This window comes from Psammomys obesus, unplaced genomic scaffold, assembly GCF_907164565.1.
Source record: "Psammomys obesus unplaced genomic scaffold, mPsaObe1.curated_primary_1811, whole genome shotgun sequence".
NCBI lineage: Eukaryota > Metazoa > Chordata > Mammalia > Rodentia > Muridae > Psammomys > Psammomys obesus.
In genome coordinates, this window is record NW_026585644.1 from 41,959,819 (window position 1) to 41,981,177 (window position 21,359).

The 21,359-nt window shown below is 41.3% G+C and overlaps 1 protein-coding gene across 5 annotated transcripts in view; it reads left to right on the plus strand.

Annotated features, from left to right (window-relative positions):
• The window catches only part of Crim1 (cysteine rich transmembrane BMP regulator 1), a 179,188-nt gene that overhangs the window by 115,727 nt on the left and 42,102 nt on the right, over window positions 1-21,359 (plus strand). For all 5 annotated transcript variants that reach the window (XM_055618383.1, XM_055618398.1, XM_055618392.1 and 2 more), the window contains one exon: window positions 1,667-1,864. In XM_055618383.1, coding sequence (XP_055474358.1) covers window positions 1,667-1,864 — 198 coding nt within the window. The remainder of the gene's footprint in view (window positions 1-1,666; window positions 1,865-21,359) is intronic.

Here is a 21,359-nt window from a genome sequence, read left to right on the forward strand (position 1 = left end):
CATGGCCATGGCAGCAGCATCAGGACCAGGCATCTGTCACGTGTGACTCTTAGGGACCTGTTGATTTCTCTCTTGCTCAAGGAGTAGTATTTGCGTGTTCCTCCCATCTCTGCTGGTCATAAGTAGTGAAATTTCAGAATGGCACCATGATTCTCATCCACTTCATGCCATCTGATCAGGAAACTGCAGTTCATAAAAACTGTAGATCTCTGAGTTTGCAAGGAAGCCAAGAAAAAATGGTCCTTGTTGTCCTAGTTGGGTCACAAAGTCTACCCATCCTCTGCTCACAGAGCACAAGGGCACAGTGGCCTGTTCAGTTCTGTACTTTCCCCTTAAAATCCTTTTGATGTTTGTGCTGTGTTTCCCATACAGTACTGGAGCCATTGAGTATCTAAAGTAGGACATCTCTATTCCGAACACTGAGCAGTTGTTCCTAATAATGAGTCCTTTCCTTGCTTGGAAAATATTTCAGCCAAAACAGGAGAAAAGTAGTTCACCTTTTATGTGTCACTGAGGATTTTTAAAAAGCCACCTCAAACATTTAATTTTGCCAATTGATTGTTCTCTAACCAGCCTTAGGTCTTAATAGAGTCAGAAACTACATCATAGTAGTGTAAAAACATAGAGGAAGCTGACCTCTATGTTAATGGTGTTAGCGAGCTGCCTCAGTTCCCAGAATTCAAATCCAAGCCCAATGCAGAATGAAGTGTGCACTGTAATATTTTTATAAAGACCTTGAGAAAGTCCTGTCTTATGTCTGTAGACCACTTCCATCAAACTTTTGTATTAATGCCCCCGCCTCATTAGAACAAACACTAAACTCTAAATATGACTTGGGTTCTCTGTTCTTACTTGTTGATACCAGTTCTTATGTATTTTTAGTAAAGAAAATTGAGTGATTTGCCTATGGTTCTCCTTACAGGGATACTTGGGGATATTTTTGCATCTACTATTTATGTTCTTGTCAATCATTTCCGAATATCTCTCTTTATGGTAGTCTTGTCTAAATCTGTCCTTCAACCTTGACTATTGCATAGCTGCCCAAATTTTGTCAAGGAAAATGGTTTAAGTTAATTCCTCCTCCAGGGCACCCAAGGGACCCATGGGATGTCCAAACCGGCATTGCCTTACACAAGGCTGCATTGAGGACCTTCTGTGCACCTTCCCAGTTTCTTTATGGACCTGTAGGTACTGTCAAAGTCAGTTCACTTCCTCCCAGAAGTAACAGTATCACTGAATTCAATGGAGAGTGCCCTTTCTATCCTTCAGGTGGTAAAACCAAGGTGTGAAAAAGATTTAAGTCTGTATCTTAAAAGGCTTTTTCAGAGCCTAAAATGGTCCGGTTTTTGTTTTTTGTTTTTTGTTTTTTTTCCTAAGTACCAGAGCTTGTCTCTGTCCCCATATCTTGGCCATCTTAGGAGTGATGACAACTGCATAGCTCTTTTTAGGCCACATACCTCTTACCAGCAGCGTCAAGATGAGAAGATAGAAGTCCATTTTAACTGCTGCCTTTGGATGTAATCCCAGGGAACCCTTCCTTTTAGGGCCCATTGATCACAGTTGGAATAGCATCGAGAGACGGAATCTGGAGGAAACCATCTCCAGGTGCAGGCAGAAGTCAGATTTGGGAGGCTCAGTCTCATTCTGAATTCATATTTTCCTATAGATCCCATCTATCCTTTTAACAACCCTGCTGGCTGCTATGCCAATGGCCAGATCCGCGCCCATGGGGACCGGTGGAGGGAAGATGACTGTACCTTCTGCCAGTGCATCAACGGAGAACCTCACTGTGTGGCCACGGCCTGTGGGCAGAGCTGCATGCACCCCGTGAAAGTGCCTGGGGAGTGTTGCCCAGTGTGTGAAGGTAACCCTTACCATTCTAATGAGCAGAACGTCTCCTGTGGAAGAAGCTCCTGCTAGTACGGTCTTGTTTTCCTTTTTTATTTCCTCGGGCATAGTGACTGCCTTGTGCCATTACCAGTTGCAGACAAATTTATTATGTATCCCAAATTTGTCATTAGGGGGAAGCATTGCAAATTTAAAATGAGACTAACATGGGCTTTACTTTATCATTGCACATCTGCTTGTCTGGATAAATTGCACAGTGCAGGGATGCATACATTTTGATTCAGTTCACCGACACCCTACTTAATAGCCAAAGGTCAAGACAAGGAAATAAAATCAGAAGATAGAGCCATAATCAGGCACACCATGTTCAACTTGTAATACTTCATAAGCAAAGAATGCTGATGGCCAGAAGAAAATCCCAGAACCCTCAAAGGCAGTTCACATGGGCTAGTACCTCATTCTGACTGCCCTTCTGCCTCCAAGGCTGAGATCTGTGAGTTCTCGCTCCCTTTAATTCTTTGCCTTATGACCTGGTTCCCCACATGTACTGTGTCTATTCCTATTCCACAGAGCATGCTATACCATTCCTCTGAGCCCACTGCTCTCCAGCTCATTTTCTGTACCCTGAAAAGATACTTCAGTCTTCATAGACATGAGATGATTGAATGTTTATGCTCACGGAGTAAATAGGGTATCCTTGCTTAAGGAGCATTCCTACATAGTAAGATGAATGAATGTAGGTCAAAATGTATGTTGTAAAACATAACAGTAAATCTTCTAGAAAATGATCTAATTGAGATCTTTTTAGTATGAAGAATCTTTTCTTTCTTTCTCTCTTTCTCTCTTTCCTTCTTTCCTCCTTCCTTCCTTCCTTCCTTTCTTCCTTCTTTCTTTCTTTCTTTCTTTTCTTTCTTTCTTAACTGTGTGTGTGTTAATTGACATCTACTGAAAGAAGACGTGCCTCTAATGAGGGTTGACTAACACACTGATCTATGGGTACAGCATTAGGAATCATTTGATTGCTGTGTTCATTTGCAGAATAGTATTAGGTTTTCCCATAGGCTCATGACATATCAAAAAAAAAATCCTTTACTAGCATCTAAACTGCAGTAAATTAAAACTTTAGTTTGGTAAATGGTGTCATTAGCGTCAGAAGGATTAGACTTAAAATCATGTGAAAAACGGAAGCTGGAGGGCTCTTGAACTGTTGACATCCCCAGACCCCTCACTTACCCTACACAGAGTACAGCTGCCACCCTCCAAGACTTATATACCTTCACGGTGACAGATTTTGTGGAACTTTACCACCCCCTCACACTCAGCGTTTTAGAGCTGCAAAGAGGAGCCTGTGGAAAGATGTGTCATTCCACAGTGGGCTTGACAAGAGTGCCTTGCTGATGGGGGCAGGGTGGCTGTATCCGACCCTAAGAATTCAGGACAGTCTGTTGTCAACCTTAAATATGTAAGTTCCATTGTATGGGAGACAAAGTAAGCAAAATGAAAATCATAAATGCATAGCCCAGTTGAAGAAACAAACCAGCCTTTCGACTTCAAGTATTGCTGTCTAAATTCAAAATGAAATTTTTGAGTTTGTTACAAAAAGGAGGGAGGGTCCAAGAAAGTCAGTGAACCACCCCACCAGAATACGTGTGCAGCTGATTTAGTCTTAGCTCATAGAGGTGTCCCGGTAGCCCCTATTAGGGGCTCACTTTGTGTTTGGATTCTGTGGCATCTGCACAGAGTCCTGACCTAATTCTTGACAGCTTAAGAAAAGCGTTACAGTGTGAGTGAGCCATTAATACGAAAGCTTAATGGAGTACCTCCTGCAGCCTAGACAAGACAAAGGTAAATGAGAGACACCTCACAGAGCACGCTTAGGCTGGGTTTTCAATTAAACCAGGGAAAAGAGAAACCGTGTCCATGGGGAGGTGTTGTGGGGCATGAACTTGGCATTTGCACCCAGCTGTGTGCCTGTGTGCATCCTCTGTAATGGCACAGTGCTGAGGGCCTTATGGTCCCATTTTAGAGATGAGGAAATGAAGGCTTAGAGAAAGTTATATAAGTTGCCATCAGATGGCGAGCTGAACTCCATTTTTGTTTTGTTTTTCGTGCTGGCCTTGCATCCTGTTTCCCCTTCCTTTATGAATCCACCTTCAGTACTGGCTTTTGGCCCCGTGTCAGGGGAGTGGTGTGGGAGAGTAAGAGATCATTCGCAGTTTGGGATATTGCTGTAGGCATCTGGGATGTGATCATGTACTGGCCCTCTCCCACAGTTCATAAAACCCAGAAGTAGGTTCTCTTGAGACTCCTTCAGAATTGCCTTCTCCGGTTCCTATCTTAGTGGCCCTCTGTGGCTTGACAGAAAGAGTATTTTTGTCACTTCACCTCTATATGTCTATATGAGTTTCTATATGTCTCTTCTTTTTCTCGTCTTTTCTCTTTGTCTTCATCAAATCTTTCTGAAGATTGCATTATCTAGTCCACAGAGAGCTCATTTGGCTTGTATTTCCTGATATTTTTTTTAACCTGAGTTGAACAGTGAGTTTGATCTAGGATGGTATTGGCTCTCCAATGATTGTCACTGTAAGATGTAATAAAGGCAGAATGATTTTTTTCAGATCGAATCAAAATTCAGAGACTGATAGTTAAGAGTTACTGATAAATAATAAGTATTACTAAATATTAAAAAAAAAATCATACGAGATGAGAGGGTCTTATAGAGTCCGAGAAAAATCTTTGCAGCAATTTGAGGACATTTTTCTCAGTAGCCATTCCATAGCATTAGTAAGTATAATTTCTAGTGATTTCAAAGTAGCAAAAGAATGGTATGAAATTAAAAAGCAAAACCAAACCAAAAAGAAAAAAAAAAATACCCAACATGTTACTGAGTAATAAAATGAGCCAAAATCATTTACAGACAAACAGAACTACTGGCGTGTCTGCAATTTAGACCCATAGTAAACTCCTGCACGCACACTTGCATAACTAGTGTGGGCCCTCACCTTTCAGCTCTGTCTCAAAGTACTCAGAATGTGTAATTAGAAGAGCCTACCCCACGCAGGCATCGTGGTTTTCAGTGTTTCCAAAATAACTCACATATTGCCAAATCCAGCGTGTTGGGACCTCCAGGAAGAGAAAACCTGTCATTAATGTTAAAGAGGCCTGCCTTCCAAGTGACAGCGTACCATGACTGGCTACTCCCAGAGGACTGGAACGTGAATCTGGGGACCCGTGAAGACAAGGCTGTCACTTGACAGCTAACTTGATTCACGAGTACTGAAGTGCTTTTTAAGTTGGCACTTAAGTACTCTCATAACGGTCTTAGCAAGTTATTGTCAACACCCGGTCTGGGCATACAGATACGCCAAGCTGTTTCTGTCTGTGGGCCTGGAGATGATCGTGTCCTATTTTGCTTTGCTGGTGTTTCTCTACATTTCCTCCTGTTGATCATTCAGTTTGGTCTGGTCTGGTTTGGTTTTTTGAGACAAGGTTTCTCTGTGTAGCCCCACTGGCTGGCTATCTTTCTGGAACTCAATTTTTAGACTAGACTGGCTTCGAAGTCAGATATCCACCTGCCTTTGCCCGCAGAGTGCTGGGATTAAAGGTGTGCACCGCCATATGTGGCTGTTCTCGTTAGTTTCAATTTCAGTCCGAAAGAACTAGGGCATGGAATGCATGGAGTAAATACGAGTTTGCAATTTTAGTACCTATGTGAAAGACCTGCCCTTATCTTTGTAAAATCTAAAATGTTAAATGGAAAGGACAACAGAATTAGCATCATCTTACTTGCAGTCCTTAATTACAGTAACTAACGCTGCTTGCTCCTTTACTATGCGCCAGGCCTGAGTATAGTGAGAACATCGTATCATCTGACCCTGCAAGAACCCTCAGCACAGGTGCTAGGATTCTGACTCATTGTCACAGAACTCACAGCTTGGGTGTCACTTAACTTGCTCTAGGCCGTACAGCAGGCACATAGCAGCCCTGTGTCCTCAAAGCCCAGTCTCTGGACTTTGCACACATACTTTCCCAGACAGTACGCTGCACCCCAGACAGAGGCCTCATCCCTGGCGGGCAAAAAATTCCCCCACATTCTTTTGAATTATTAAGTGATGATCAGATGTAAGTAGGCGCTTAAAAACTTCTCAGATGAATAAACAAGGAGCAGAGGCAGGAACGGAGCGAAAGAATGGACTAGCAGCCCAGTGCTTCCCTCAAGTCTCCTTATCTGAGAAATGGCCTAATAAGAAAGGGTTACCTTAACCAGAGCCAGAACAGCCATCTGGACCCCCAACCAGGTGAAGAGAGAACAGCTTGGGGGTGCTTGTATTTGAAGCATTTCAGGGTCAGAATGCAGAATGTCACCTCTGCTTGACATGCAGTGGGCCTGCGTCTCCAGGTGGCCCAGACACACCCCCTTTCCTTTGCATGCTTGGAGTTATGCCAGGCACACTGCTCTAGGCTTCATCCCAGTGGCTGCCCTCTTGGCTCTCCACATGACTGGTATGTAGCCCGCAATTGGTTCTTTTCCAGTTCAGCTCCTGAAGGTGAGTTTCAAAGCTTCACTGAGGTATCTGCAGGCTCAAAGGCCAATGCCCACTGTCATGTTTAAAACATTCTGCTTTCAGGGCACACTGTGTTCATGTGTAGATGGCCCACTGTGTTGTGACTCACTAGTTTACACAGGCGAGAGGGATAACTTTATGTCACAATTAGGTATTTTTAATAACTTACCAATCTCTCCCCATTACTATCCCATACGTGAGCTGCCTAAGCTGAATGTTACTGTTCTGCAGAACCTTAGGTCAGAATGAAATTTTCTTTAAAAAAAAAAAAAAATCTTTTCTAGTTGAAGGTAAAATAAGGCGCTGAAGGAAACTTGCTGCTAAGGTGTGTGATATACTTACTAAAAAAAGATAAGCGACCTGTCGCGTGTCAGGTGTGGGCCCCACCCAGCAGTGACGCCCAGCACAGGAACTGCAGGCTGACTTGCAGCATTACTGCTCTCTCAGTGTGGGTGGCCACTGTGACCTGAGTATTCTTCTGGCTCAGGCAGAGCTTTCCCGGGGGGAGAACGGACGATCCTGGCAACTCTGAGGACTCTGGAGCCATCTCCAGAGTCTACCACTTTCCAAGAACTGAGAACCTAGGTCACACTGTAGAAGGTGGCCTTAGAGTGACATTCGGTTGCCAGTGAGTGAGCTTGGTGCTCGGAGTTCAGGGGCATTTACTTTCCTGTCCATTTCGTTTATGTTTCTGATACCAAAGCAGAACTCAGCTGTTGTCTCAGACTAGGAAGTCAAAGTTGACTATAGGTTTTCAAAGTTATTACTCTGTTTCAGGATTTTTGTTACTTTTCCCACAAGTTAAAGCAGCATCGCTTGTGGAGCTGTTATCAGACAATGTGCCAGCTGTCAGGCAGATGCTGTAATTCCGATCATCTGGACGTAATAAACTTACGGAAGAAGGATAAGTAGTTCACTGCATGAGTCCCTTCCCCAGTTCTGTAGATTCAAGATGGAATGTGACTGAACTAGAAAATGGACTACTGTTTTTCCTACCACCGGGCTTTCTTGGATGTCTTACTGAGGGGCTCTGGTTCTGCCTGGGACACTGTAAGGACCAGACATGAGACATGTCTTTACCTGTGTAGGGTTAGCCAGCCACTTGACCTCAACATCAGCAATCCCACGCCGTCCTCCTCCAACTCACTGGAGGTCTGTGAGCTGCCAGATGCACACTGTCTTCCCTAACATCCATCCTTGCTGTCTCTAGGGGTGGTATATTCCTTCTCGTGAATGTTGACAATACCGTTTGAGTCAGGCTGCCCTTCGAGTGAGATTTCAACCGGCCTGCCAGAAAATTCTGTACCAGGCACATATCTGGGTGGAAATTCCTTGAACCAAGAAAAAAAAAAAAGAAAGAAAGAAATGTTTCCAGCCCCACCTTGCCCGTGATGTTTCTTGCTGCACAGTATCTCGAATGATTAAGCTGCTGCTTCAGTAGCAGGGAATCAAGGATAGTTGGGCTGACCCCCCAGAAGGGCAGTGAAGTCAGAGATGCCAGCAGAGTTGCATGGCATTAACACTCTGCTCCGTTACAGGGATCAAAACTCAGTTTATGGGAGCTAGTGCTGTGGCCATACATGCTGCTATTATTAGTAAGCCAAGAATAATAGAATACTCGTAATATCCTCAGGACTGTTAGGCACGCCGTTTCATCTTTTAACTCTGAATGTCCTGGAAATATATTCCATAAATGGAAATTAAAATATAACCCAGTCTCCTTTTCTGTTTGTCCAAATAAGGTCATACGCTGGATGCCAACATGTGTTCCCCGAGGTCTTGAACCTAAGGGCCAGAGCATTTCAGTCATGATTTTTTTTTTTTTTTTTTTTTTTTTGGTAATTTGGGTTGTTCTCTGATCATCTAAAGTATCTTGAGATATTTAAAATAGTATTAGAATATAGATGAAATGGATGTAAAATACGCCCCCTATCTATGCATAGCTATCCTGATTGTACGGTTTTCACAGCTACATGTAGATCTGTTATATACATTGCCTGAGTGGCTCTCTCTAGATGTTAAATCTACCCCATGCAATAGCAGCTAGACAGGTGTGAACCGACACGTGCAGAAGTCATTTAGCTGGGAAGAAACGTTGATCCTTGCTCCCAGCCAGGCTGCTACTGCTTCACCCCTACGCACTGTGCCTTCCACTTTGCACTTGACTTGAATAAAACCACCAAGGTGATCAAAATGACGGTGTTCCTTACGCTCTTCAGTTGCTCAGTTCCTGCAGCACTCAAAATTGTTGGGAGCTGAAGCTCCGGCTCTGCCTCTGAGTTCTGAGATCCAGGGCTTGTGGCTGTGAAGTGTTTCCTGGCTGAAGCAGCATGCAGCAATGGGCTCCTCAGCATCTGTCGTCTGCCTCCCATACCTTAAAGGGTGTTATTGCTGAGGAGCCTCATGGTTTTCTTGGGAAGATAATAATTGCATCTAATAGATCAGACTGGACCTGCTAATTTTCATGTAATCAACAGAGGCAGGAAAACATAGTCTGGAATGCGAACTATGTGAATGAAAAATATTTAGTCATTCTTGAAATGATAGGAATGTTTTTCCAACAAGCTTAAATAAACATAATCTCTTTTGAGACTGTGTTAAACTTTTTTTGGATAAGAGACAACTCTTAGGCAACCAAACAGAAGTTAATGAAGGTTATTAGGAGGCATGCCCTTCAGAAAAGGCTGGAAGACTCTGAAAGAAAGATTCCATGGCCCTTACAGTACAGCACAGTCAGTGACAGAACCTGTTCCTTGTGAGCTTTTGTCAGCAGAAGAGGATTTGACATTTTAACTAGTAACCATAGTTTCCAACATCGAAGACATGGTGCTTTGCTGGCAATGGCATCATTTGACCTTCTCACTTTTTAAATTCTCACCTTCATCTGCCACTTCTCCATGCCTCCACTCTCAGCAAGGGGCTGTCCTTGGCAAGTCTCTATGGAAAGTGCCTAGTGGCACTATTCCTGGGGTCATGGTTACTTATTGCCATTAATACTGCAAGGTCTGGTTATTTAATGAAATTATCTTTAAGCATAGTAACACTTAAACAGTCAAGTGTTCCTCCATTCAAAATAATTATGTAACCAACTTGTATGAATGCTCCAGGAATACAGTGACCTGGGTTTGGGGGTTTGTTTTTGTTTTGGTTTGTTTTTTTTTTTTTTTTTTGTCTTGTTTCTTTGTTTCTGATGCTGCTTTTCTGAGACTGACTTGAGTGCCTGCACATCCTGTAGGCCACCCCTGCTCTGTATGCCCGTGACTCTTAAGATATACTAGACTTGCAGAAAGAGCTGGGTTGTTCATGTCAGAGACTGGGGAGAAAAACAGGTGATCTCACTTGGTAAAACGGTTCAGAAAAAGTGAAAAGTGACAGTAAAATAAAGGTCTTTTGTCTTCTATGACACAGTAATTTGTTCAGAAAGTATCTGAAGACAAATTTCAAATAGAATTCTTAGCATGAGCAGCATTTCAGCACAAGTATCTAGCCATTGGAGGTGAGTTCGTTTTATTAATAATACTTATTTGTAAGTACAATTCCTGACTCATTTATTTAAACGCGTACCAATTCAGCTACTATGTCATACTTTTTGAGGCTTAGAGGCATGGGTGCAGATATTTCCTTCAACATGATTTCAAAAAAAAAATTAGACCAAGATAATTTGTCTATAGAAAGAACCTCTGAAATAGATAGTGATCGATACAACTTAGGTTTGATAATTTAGGCCTCTATTTCCACTCATGACCATTCTGTTTTAAGCTAATTTGAGGAACATTCTTCAGTGTACCTTACAAGAACAAAATTATCTCACATCATCATGAGAACTACGATGGGAAAGAGGGTACAGTTCCCAGGAGCTTCTCTCAAAGGCTTTAAGTAGAGTGTGTTCTTTACAAAATTCGAGAACTAAATAGAATGCCATGCAAGTCTGTCAGACATCTGTCTGATAGGGGCAGGCAGAAGGAAATAGAGTGTCTCCTAAAGGAGGTTCTTCCTATCTATGGACACTCTTCAGTGGTTGCCAAGTTGATGAGAACAGCATCAATCTACTTGTCAGCCTTTCAGATATTCCCAGCATGCACTCCAAGTCAAGGGTTGGACTGTCAGGTCAGTCTAAGCTTTGTTGTTCTCGTTTGTTTCAGTTTGAGTTGTTTATTCACATTGGCCAAATTGTGATTTTCTCTTTATACCTGTCATATACTCTTGCATCTTAAGATTGCCTAGATTCATCAGGTTGGCTTGAAGCAGAGCTCACACTAGGTATCCAAACCTGTTGAGAGTACAGAATTTATGTTAACTACCCATCAAAATTACAGCTTGTCAAATGGGCTACTGGTCCTGTTTTGTACCAATATTAATCACTTAAGAAAACCCCTACCCTTTGTGGACTCTTGATAGCCTTGTACTATTTGGGGGGTCTGTTTTGAACGTTGTCTTTAGAGCATATTTAAGAATTGAGTTCATTAGTTACCTCCTCCCCCAGCACCAGACCTCACAAATATGCATTTGGAGAATTCACCTCATCTGTGACTGCAGCTTCTTCTTTGTGTGCATGGATGTTTTGCCTGCATGTGTGGATATGCTTTGTGAATGCCTTTGGGATCCCCTAGACCTGGGGCTGTTGGATGGATGTGAGCCAAAAAGTAGGTGCTAGGAATCAAAGGCAGGTCCTCTGCAAGAGCAAAACACATGCTCTTAGCTGCTGAGCTATCTGTTTAGCCCCCTGTAACTGGATTTGTTTAAAAAAAAAAATCATCCCTGATATAATTGAAATCTGTGTCAACCTGATTGCAATATCCTATGAGCTTTGTTTATGTGAGTATTTGTGTTTCAGTGTCCTCTGGGTGCCTGATCCTGGCCTTGCAGCATGGCAGGCAGCGCAAAGGCTGGAGGTCTTTCATCCTCGTTGGATACCTGTTGCTTTGCATAACAGTTCACTTCTTAAACAGTTTAAGAGAGACTCTATTTGTTAGTGAAGCTAAAATATGTTCTGAGATAATAAGCTGTCAGTTTGAGATGGCCTTGGGCTTTGAATGTTCAGCAGGATCAGCAGGCGCAAATCTGCTCAAAAAAAAACGTGAAGTCGTCATCATTTCTGAGAACCAGGTTTTAAAAGGATTCCATGGAGCTTCATGCCAGATGACTTTAATCGGGGCGGGGCCCCCACAGCCATTGAACCAGAAGTGAAAGCAGTATTCTTTGAGTGAAATGCCCCATACTTAGTCATAAGGCTACCAGTCGCGTATCCTCTCAAGCTGACATAGGTTTGAGATCGCTGTTTTACTGAAACTGAGATCAAAAGGCAGTTTTAAAACCTGGGTTTTCCACATCTTCTTTTCACTTGAGAATTATAGAACTATTCACAAAGATACCAAAATAGCTTAAATGATAATTCAGTGAGTCTGGCCTTGTCCCTACAGATCTGCTAAGGCCCCATCATGAGAGGAAGAACAAGGCCAGCCAGGCATATCACATTGTTTCAGCTCAGACCAGATGAGCTGATGACTAAGAGATTTCTGTTCTCTTGGAGACACCATAGATGGAGTCAGACTATGGAACAATGACCTCAGTCTGCCACTCAGCAAAGGTGAAAGGCGCCAGTGGCCGATCACTAACATAGCCCGAAGCTTACCAGACCATATGAAAAGACATCACAGGACCAGCCACATCCCGGATGCTTTTCTTGTTATCAGTACAGACAGAAAGTGATGCTTAGGTTACAATGGGCAGGGTTCAGATTGTAAAACCAGCTGTCATACCGCTTAACCAGCTGAACTTCTGAGGCCTGTCCAATTAATTAATTCATCTGTGACTAGGTCAGGCAGCATTGCCACTGCTACAGTCATCAACATTACAGCGACAAGTGCTGTCACGCTAAGCTTGACTCCCAGGGCCTCCGTCTTTGTAGCCTTGGAGAACTATTGTGAGACAGGGGTAATGACTGTTCCCATTTCACAGAAGCCCAACGAGAGCTAGTAAATGGAGCAAGGACTCAAGCTATGGTTCCTGACTCCAAACCCATGACTTGTTTCTCTTTAGACTCACAGAAGAGAGTGTGTGAAAGAATGCTACGGTGAATATGAAAGCACGTGACAGTTGAGCTAAGAAACAAAAGCTGTTCTCGTCCCTGGCTGCATTCTCACTGTGGAGGCCCAGCAACTGTTGTTCTGACCTCTGTGCCTTGGCTTTTGATCTCAAGTTCTTTTCCTGAGCCTCTGCCTAGAATTCTGACCTTGCTGACTAAACCACTGGGAAAACTGACTGTTTGATGCTTCCCCTTGTTTGGTGGTTGCTTCCTTTTTCGATTCTTCTACCTATGAATAGCTCTCGGCCCAAAAGCCTGCCTGCTTCCCTTAGCTCTCTCTGTACTCTCATTCAGACTTCAGAACTCTTGAAATAATCTTGTCTGAACTCTTCTTTTTCTCCCTTCTGACTCCCAGTAGTCTGACTCCAGTAGTCTAACCTTAAGCAGATCATAAATGTCCTGAGCAGTCAGCAAAGGCACCGTGCATCCTCCAGTGCGATGTGAGCTCCTGTCAGGACTGTTCTCAGACTGCTTTACTGTTGGGCAACAGCAAGAAAAGGAACAGTCCCAGAGGTGAATTCTCCAAACAATTGAAATTTGAAGTTTTCAACTTTGTGTTAAGAATGTGGGCCTGTGCTTTCTGATCACTTCCCTCTGGCAGTGCTACCTCAGCAGGCCACTGGGCAAAAGGATGCACTCAGTCCTGCTGAGACTTGATATGCTAGGGTATGGGGGTAGAGGCCTCCCCTTCTCTGAGGAGTAGGGGGTGGGGGATAGGTGGAACAGGGTGGGAGGGTAGGACCTGAAGGAGAGGAGGGAGGGGGCTATGACTAGGATGAACAGTGAATAAATGAAAAATTTATTAAGAGAAATTTTAAAAATATAGAATGTGGGCTTGAGCCCTTCAGCAGCACTCTGTATACTTCTGTGCATTCTGCAGCCAAAGGTAGAGATGATCATTGCAGTGCTCTTCCTGAGTGTCTCATGCTCTGAGCAGTGTTGATGAATTTTCAGTATTACTAAACTACTGAATTCACAGCAGCCCTCAGCACTCTGCCTCCCTGTTTCAGTGGCTCTCACTTGTTAAATACTGATCATGTTCAAGAGATGAACATCCAGAAAGACTTACTGTCCGATGTTTCTAAAAGGAAGGCAAACAGAAACTGGATTGGCCAGGGACAATATCAAGTGTGAGCCCTTCTTTGTCAGATAGTGTGCCCTGACTTAAGGTGTGTAGTTGTCATTTCTCCTTCTTGTTGTTCACTCAGTAATTAAATATGTAATCCAGACAACTTGCTGGGTACTGAGGTTATAAACAGGGAGTAAAGCATCATTCCTAAAATGAGACTGCCCCTCCCACTGCCTGTGCATCTTCCTCCCTGGTCCTCAGCCATTTCCCAAAAGGGTTGGGATTATCAGAATTCTGACTCTAATCCATTTGCCTGTGTGTACTATCTCTATTATAGTGTGTGCACAAACATTTGTGTCATATTGTCAGTTAAAGAGTGCCAGGATACATTCTCTTTGAAAATGAACAATGGAAAGGCTATAAGACTAATGTAAAAGGTCTAGATTATTCTTGGAACCAGAGATGATTTTTTTTTTTTTAGTTATTTCGACTAAGTTAATGGAAATGGTTTCCCCACTCTGTATAGGAATTTCTTTTTAATTTCACTTTTGTGGTCATTGAATAATAATATTATAATCATACTACTGTCTTTTCCTATTAAATATGAGGCTGGTAGAGGAAGAAAAACATGTGCAATGGCCAAGATTCCTTTGAAAAAGCATACAAAGTTAATATTGGTCTAAAATAAATACGTAGTTGTTTCTCTATCTGACCACAAAATAATACAGATCTTGGGAACGTTTTCACACTATTCATTTTAAAATAAAACAGAGAAAGTGCTCGCAGATAAGTGGCACAGAAATTACAAGGACGTAGGTGTTGTTATGAGAAATACATACAAAGGGGGAAGGGGTAACTCCATGTGGAGTGACTGAAAGAATTTGAAAACTACAAATATCAATTTTTTTTCCATGACTTAATGAGACTTTCTTAAATTCACATAAATATTCCATGGAAACCCCCACTTCCAGATTAGGGAATCTCTGCAAATATTCCATGGAAACGCCCAGTTCCAGATTAGGGAATCGCTGTGCCCCAGACTGCTTTTTCTTTGTGTTCTCTACATGAATAGAGTTTCCCTCTATCTTCATCTGGGAAAAATTTAACTTCGCTTTGCAACTCTTCCCAGCCTGCAGTTATGTTGACAACTTGGTGATTTATTTGAGTGGCATTGTGACTAGTGAGAGGTCACATCTGTAAACCCACTATGCTAACAGAGTGACACATGAAGATGCAGGAAGATGGATAAGCCCTCTCCTCCAGTTCTGTCTTGGCCGGCTTTATCTCCAGTTTTATGAGCCCAGATGGGCTACCATTAATGCAGAGAGGCTGGAGGAGGCCTGAGAGATTTAGCCATTGATCTGCCATATAAAGTCCAAGAAGCTGTGGAATTTTCCCACTCAGTGGCTTGTTCGCATGGCTTAACCAGCCTCAGCCAAAAGAAAAACACAGCTTAAGAAAGAGAGTGCCTGAATTAAGTCTAAAAAGAGAGCATGATTGTTCATTTTTGTCTCTGATAATCAAATAAGCAGGCTTGGGAATTTACAGAGAAAAACTATGTAAAACATGCAAAGTATGATTTAAGCCCAAAAGGAGAAGTACTAAGAAATGAGAGCGAAATTAAGTTCATATATCTTATGGCTCCTACTTGAAAATTTATTTCACTACCAAGAAAATGTAAGACTGTCTCTGCCCTTAAAAGAGAGTTTTTGTAGGAATTTGCCTATAGTGAGGTTTTTCCAGAAAGTCTTTTCTTAGTATATGGGTGGGGGTGACTAGGGAGGCAGAAGAGTCAAGGGCCCCGCTGGAAAGCTGCTGTCGGTGTCGGGGCCACTAGCCTTGCTGCTCTCCCGGAGCCTAGCTACAACGCAGCTTTTCAGCAGAGCCTCGACATTTAGAACTAGGTAATTAGCCTTGACAGAGGTTGTGCTATAATCAACCCATGGAGTTGGCTCTGTGTGCCATTCGTGGTTGGGTTTCCAGGATCTCCACTCATCCATCCATGCCTGAGCTGCTAATGAGCCTTCCCAGGGTTGCTAATCAGAAAGAGCTTCAGTCTTTTCTCAATGGAGATAATTCATATTATTTGAGACACACCAGCTCCCACTCGTCAAGGTAATGAGAAGAACCTTGCGTGGGACCACTCAAAACTAGAGGCCCAGTGGAGTAAAATAGATAAGACAAACCACCCACTGGCATTCTCATTTACTCTAAAATACTTGGAAGATAAACACCAGTAATTATAGTATCGGCTGTTTTAGAAATGGATTAACATAATTAGCACACATCTTAACATAGATGAGGATCAGAATGAATACTTTTTCTGTCTTATTTTTCTTCTGAAGTCATGAAACTATATGACATGGATGACTATTGGGGAGGTTTAAATTAGCATCTTTCAAAGTTGAAGAAAGCTTTTCTTTGGTCCTTCCCTTCGAGTCTGATTTGGAGAATTCTCCATGAAAAAAATAAATAAATAACAAGAAGCACGAAAGTAGAAAGGTTAGAGTAACTTTACACATTATAAAACCTAACAAAATAAAACAGCACAAAATCTATAAAACCAAAAATAATAATAATAAAAATAAATTACCAAATCATTTATTTTTATTATCTATAGCACTGGCTTAAGAGTTAGAACCATGCTTAAACTTTATATTTTTATCAAATTTATCATAATCACAATGACTTAATTTTTCAATTGGATAGACAAAGTTCCTAGGAAGTGTTAAAAAGTATTGGTGGTGTTTTTCAGAAACAGAATGACTGGTGGTAGTACCTGAAAAATATCAATATTTTTCTGAGATTAGTTTTAATAGTAGTTTGTTAAGTCTTCTAGGACATGAAAAACCCTAGATGTTAGGCAAATGTTTAAAGAATTGGGCCACACACATTCACTTATATTATTGTATGTTATAAAAAGCCTCTGTCTGGCCTCTCAGATCTGAAACAAAAATTAGTGTCTGAAATGCCTGTACCCTTGGTAGAATCCCAACCATTCCGAAACTGTTTCTTCTGTACAGTGCAGGGTGCTTGAGAAGTCGTTTAAAAAGTCACGGAGGAAAGCATCAGATAGAGGAGAGGGGTGGTTCCCACCCAAATGCCATGTAGGAAAGAGAAACGGGGGAGACAGAATAAAGCCCACTTTCCTTCTTTATTACTTCTAGGCTCAGAAACTTTCTAGAATTCTCCACAACGAAGCTGTTCTAGGGTCCCCTTTAGAAATAATTGTAGCTAAAGGCATTGAGTTCCTGCTCTTTCTATCCTTCTTCCTTTGGAGGCCATCAAGGTATTTAATTCCTCGCTGATTCAGTACAAGATGAGATGGGATTGCAGGATGATCCTGTTGGCATCAATTCATTGGATTACCCCTTGTCAAAACCCACCTCGTGCAAAGTTTTCCTGACCTTCACAGACAAGGAGATACTGAACCATTTCTCTCCTTCACAAAAAGTCTAATGATATATCTTTACCCAGCTGATTTTATCAGACATCAAATCATATACAGGGAAAGCTTCAGAAGTCTTAATTGGACATCTGTTCAACCCAGCTCTGTCCACAAACCTTCCAAGGGCAAATGACTTAATGACCATTATCCTTCTAGAAGGCATGGACTATCTGGAATGTAACTTCAACATCAGAACATACAGAATCATAGTGTATAGTGTAAATGAGAACTTTCCTGTTCCAGATCAAGGTCCACTAGCTAGTTTCCATATAAAAAGGGCTGTGATAACAATTACTGAAAAGGGTGGGACAGTAACCATTTCTAATACAAACATGCAAAATGCATGTTTCATATGCTTCACTAATATGTTCTCTGTGCACTGTAGTATTTCCAGACTCTTCAAAATCACTTCTTTTCTACTAATAACTTACTTGAATTAAAACTTGTAAAAAAAAGAAAGAAAGAGAGAGACCTTACCAGCTTTTGGTCACCATTCTTTTTGAACTATAAATTCAGTGTTACTCTAAGATGCCTCAGTTCAGCATGATATTAGAAATGTCTCACTTCAGAGTTCATTATTCAGAAAAGGAATTGGATTCCAGCTTTCTTAACAGTGTTTTCTCACTCACAAAGAGAAAAGAAAGAAACTGACCTGACCTAGTAACGAGACCAACTCAGAGGTTGCATATTAGTATGTTGGATGGAGAGCACACTCTGACTGAGGATAGCAGGGTTTTTGCGGTCAGTTCATGCTTAGATGTTTTAGTTGTAATGATTTCACAGAAGTGGAATTACTGTATAGTCTCACCTTCAAGAAACTGAGCATGCTAATGTTCAGATAGTATTGAAAGACAGTATTCTGCGAGTCCAGGTCAAATATTAAGAAACAGCTAGTTGCCTACCTATGTGTCTATTAAAATTCAACATTTATTTCAGAGACACAGAATGGTACGAGACATTCATTGCCACCCCTAAGGCTTTCAAACTCTGCTTCAGTTTGTATTTGAATAGAAATGATAATAGAACTCACTTCTTATATGTAGTGAAATGACACATCACAAAGTAATCTATCTGCCTTATGAAAATTAGCTATTGGTAGTTACCTTGACACAATAAATATTATTGGGTTCAGCCTAATCTATTGAGGGGGGATTGAGTAGCTCCAGAGTATATTGACAGTTTTCAAAAATGAATGATTTTTTAACCTTCTGTGTTTTCATATTAACTATTGATTTTGCAATATTTTTACTTGTCAATATCTTCCATCTAATACAGGTAAAAGAAAAAAAGGAATAGAAAAATGTTCATTTAAGAGGCATAAAATAATGTTTTACATCCTGAAAAGGCAAAGTCATGTGAGGTCTTAAAGGAATCCACCCAGAACGACTAACTCTACCTGAAATATTTTATATGGATGTTTTAGAATCAGTATGTACTCAGCAGCCCTTTTGTACATTCAAGTTCTATTTGTTCAACTAAAACAAAGCTAGTTATGCTGGATTCTATAGGAGAACACTTTGAATATATTGCCTGTTCTGGAGAAAGGTGGTCAGCCATTCCTCTGGGACACAACCACCTGATTAAGGCATTTGAATAGAACATGGGGGACTCCTCAAGTCAATTGTGTTCTGATACTGAAACATCCTGGCCCATATTTTCTTTCACTGCCTTGCCTCAGGCTAGCCTCCAAGTCTTATCCATTAGTCATATAATATACACCAGAAACTAATATATACATCACTGTTGAGGAAAAATATCATTTGGAGATAGAAGATCATCTTTGTGAACTTGGATAACATGTTCTCTTAACACACCCTGAGAACTCGGTTAAAGTAAAATCCTATCCTTTCCTGTGATTATTACACATTCTTTGGTGTCACTTTAATCTTCCCGAAAATATTTTCCCATAATATATTCCCTAAAAGTAAGAGTTTCTCTTCAAGTTCACATCTCAAATGTCGGTAAAGAATACAAGGTTCTAGTGTAAATATGCACAAGATGTCTCTTTACCCGCCAGCTGTCCGCTGAAGCAGCATTTGGAGTTCAGAGTCTGTCTCCAGTCCTTGGTCTATTAACTCTCTAGAATAGAGCACTCCTTCCTCGCTGCAGTAATCTTTAATGTGGTTTACTTAGAGCTCGTACATGTTTTCTTTTATGTTTTACACTTACAGTTAAAATAATTTTGATAGAACATCGGCAGTCTTGTGGTTAAGCGCTGGAACAGAACCATTATTTGGGATGACTACCAAGAGTGGTGATTCTGAAAAATGAATAGTTTGGAAGCTGGAGGTGTTTATCATAAATTTTAAGAGAATGTGGGGAAGAAGTAATACTGTAAGTCATTATTGTCTTAAAACTTACTTAAACTTTACTTTGGGGTAAAGTTTATGGTTACCTACCAGAAAGACGAATTTCAGTCATTGAAGGAAAAGAGACATTTTATACCAGTGGGAAGTTTATATAAAAATCTCGGGAAGGTACTCTTTTATAAACCACACATTATAATAAAAGTGGAGAGAGAATGAGGTATTCTTTTACCAGAAGAATGCTGGTAGATGGTCTTTTGAATAAGTCAATGTTGTCTCCTACACCCAAAGAGTTGAATCACTGTCCCGTTTTAGTAGGCAGATAAAAATGTAGAACTCTTGATTGTAACAGCGGCAACACATATTTTGGTCTGTCTTCCGTAGTAACGGGAGATGAAACTTGAGAGGACAGTGTGGACGAATGGATAGAGTGTTGGATGGAAGGCTAGGAACTTCTGCTCTGTTCTATTCCCAGCCTGCTGCCGGGTTGCTATGTAAACCTAGATAAGCCACTGACTTTCTGCATCTCATATTTTCCATCTATAAAAATGTAGGTAGAGACATTCTGTACTTGGCCCTTTCACAAAGATATCGTGAGAAATGGCTTACTTTGAAGAAGTTTGGGTATCTTTTGGTTGAAGAGACGTAATGTAAATACATCAGTGTCTCTGTTTCCTTTGGCAATGCTATTTCTACTGCCAAGCATTACACAAACCATCTCCTATCAGTGTACCACAGAACAGGTATCATTAAGTAAGCTTTGTAATGCACAGAAGTTAAGAGAGGAACTCCGAGCCCAGTTGTGAGTCTTGGGTCGACCAGTTGCTCCTGCTGAGACTAAGAGCAAATCAAAGTCCTCAGTTTCCCCATGTGTTAAATGAGGGTAATGGTAAGGACCACCCCAGTTGAGGGCAGTGAAGCTTCTAGGTACTTAGGAGCAATATAGAGATAAAAATATGCTTTGTGCCAGAGTATGCACTTACTGTTAATGCCCAGAGCAGTTCTTCCTGCTTAGAATAACAGAAGAGGGGAATCTCATATTCTGATCCTTGTTTTTCAGTGTTTATGTCTCACTTTACCACTGTCACTAGCTTCTGGACCCAGGACATAAACTCTTAACCACTATTCTCCATTGCATCATTTGTCATAAGTGACAGGGTTTCACCTAAAAGACAAAAGAAAACCAGGTGTTATTCTTAAAAACACATTTGATTTATTAATTTTTTTAAAATGGTAACAGATTGGAGAGGTGCTGCAGAATGGAGAATAATTGACAGTTGATGCTTATGTCTTGATCATTATAGAAAATAAATTTAGGGGCTGGGGAGATGGCTTATCAGTTGGTAAGCATGTGAAAGGACCTGAATGCTAGCACCCATTAAAAAAAGAAAGGCTGGGGAAGGTGTAAGTCTATAATCCCGCCTCTGGGAAGACAGAGGCAGGCCCCTGGAGCTCACTGGGCATTCAGCTTAGTGGCATCAGTGAGCTCCAAGTTCAATGAGAGACCCTGCCTCAAAGAATGAAGTGGTTAAAGAAGAGGAGATAACCAACATTGATCTCTGTCCTTCACACACATGTACATACACCAATGCACACACACACAAGCTTTGAAACTATGGTAGATAGGGATGGAAAAACATGCAACATTGACCTCTGGCCTCTACATGTACACATGCACCCATACACACACGTGATAGACTACACACACACACACACACACACACACACACACAACATACACTTAAAATTAATAAGCTCAGAAAAAATCAGAAAGAAACAGAATGGGTTCATTTAAATGGAGTTTATTTTCACCTCACTTGTCTGATTTCTATAGTGGTAACCTGCCAGAAAATACTGTTTGAGGGTAACAAAAGGGGCACAGTTTACTAGAATGTAAGACAGTGGAGAGACAGGGAGAGTTGAACTGAGCACTTGCCTAGCATCTGTGAAGCCTGTCACACAAACTAGAAAAAAAAAACATTATCAAAAAATCTGAATAAAAATACTTGTGTCATGGATTAATGACAATACAACATTA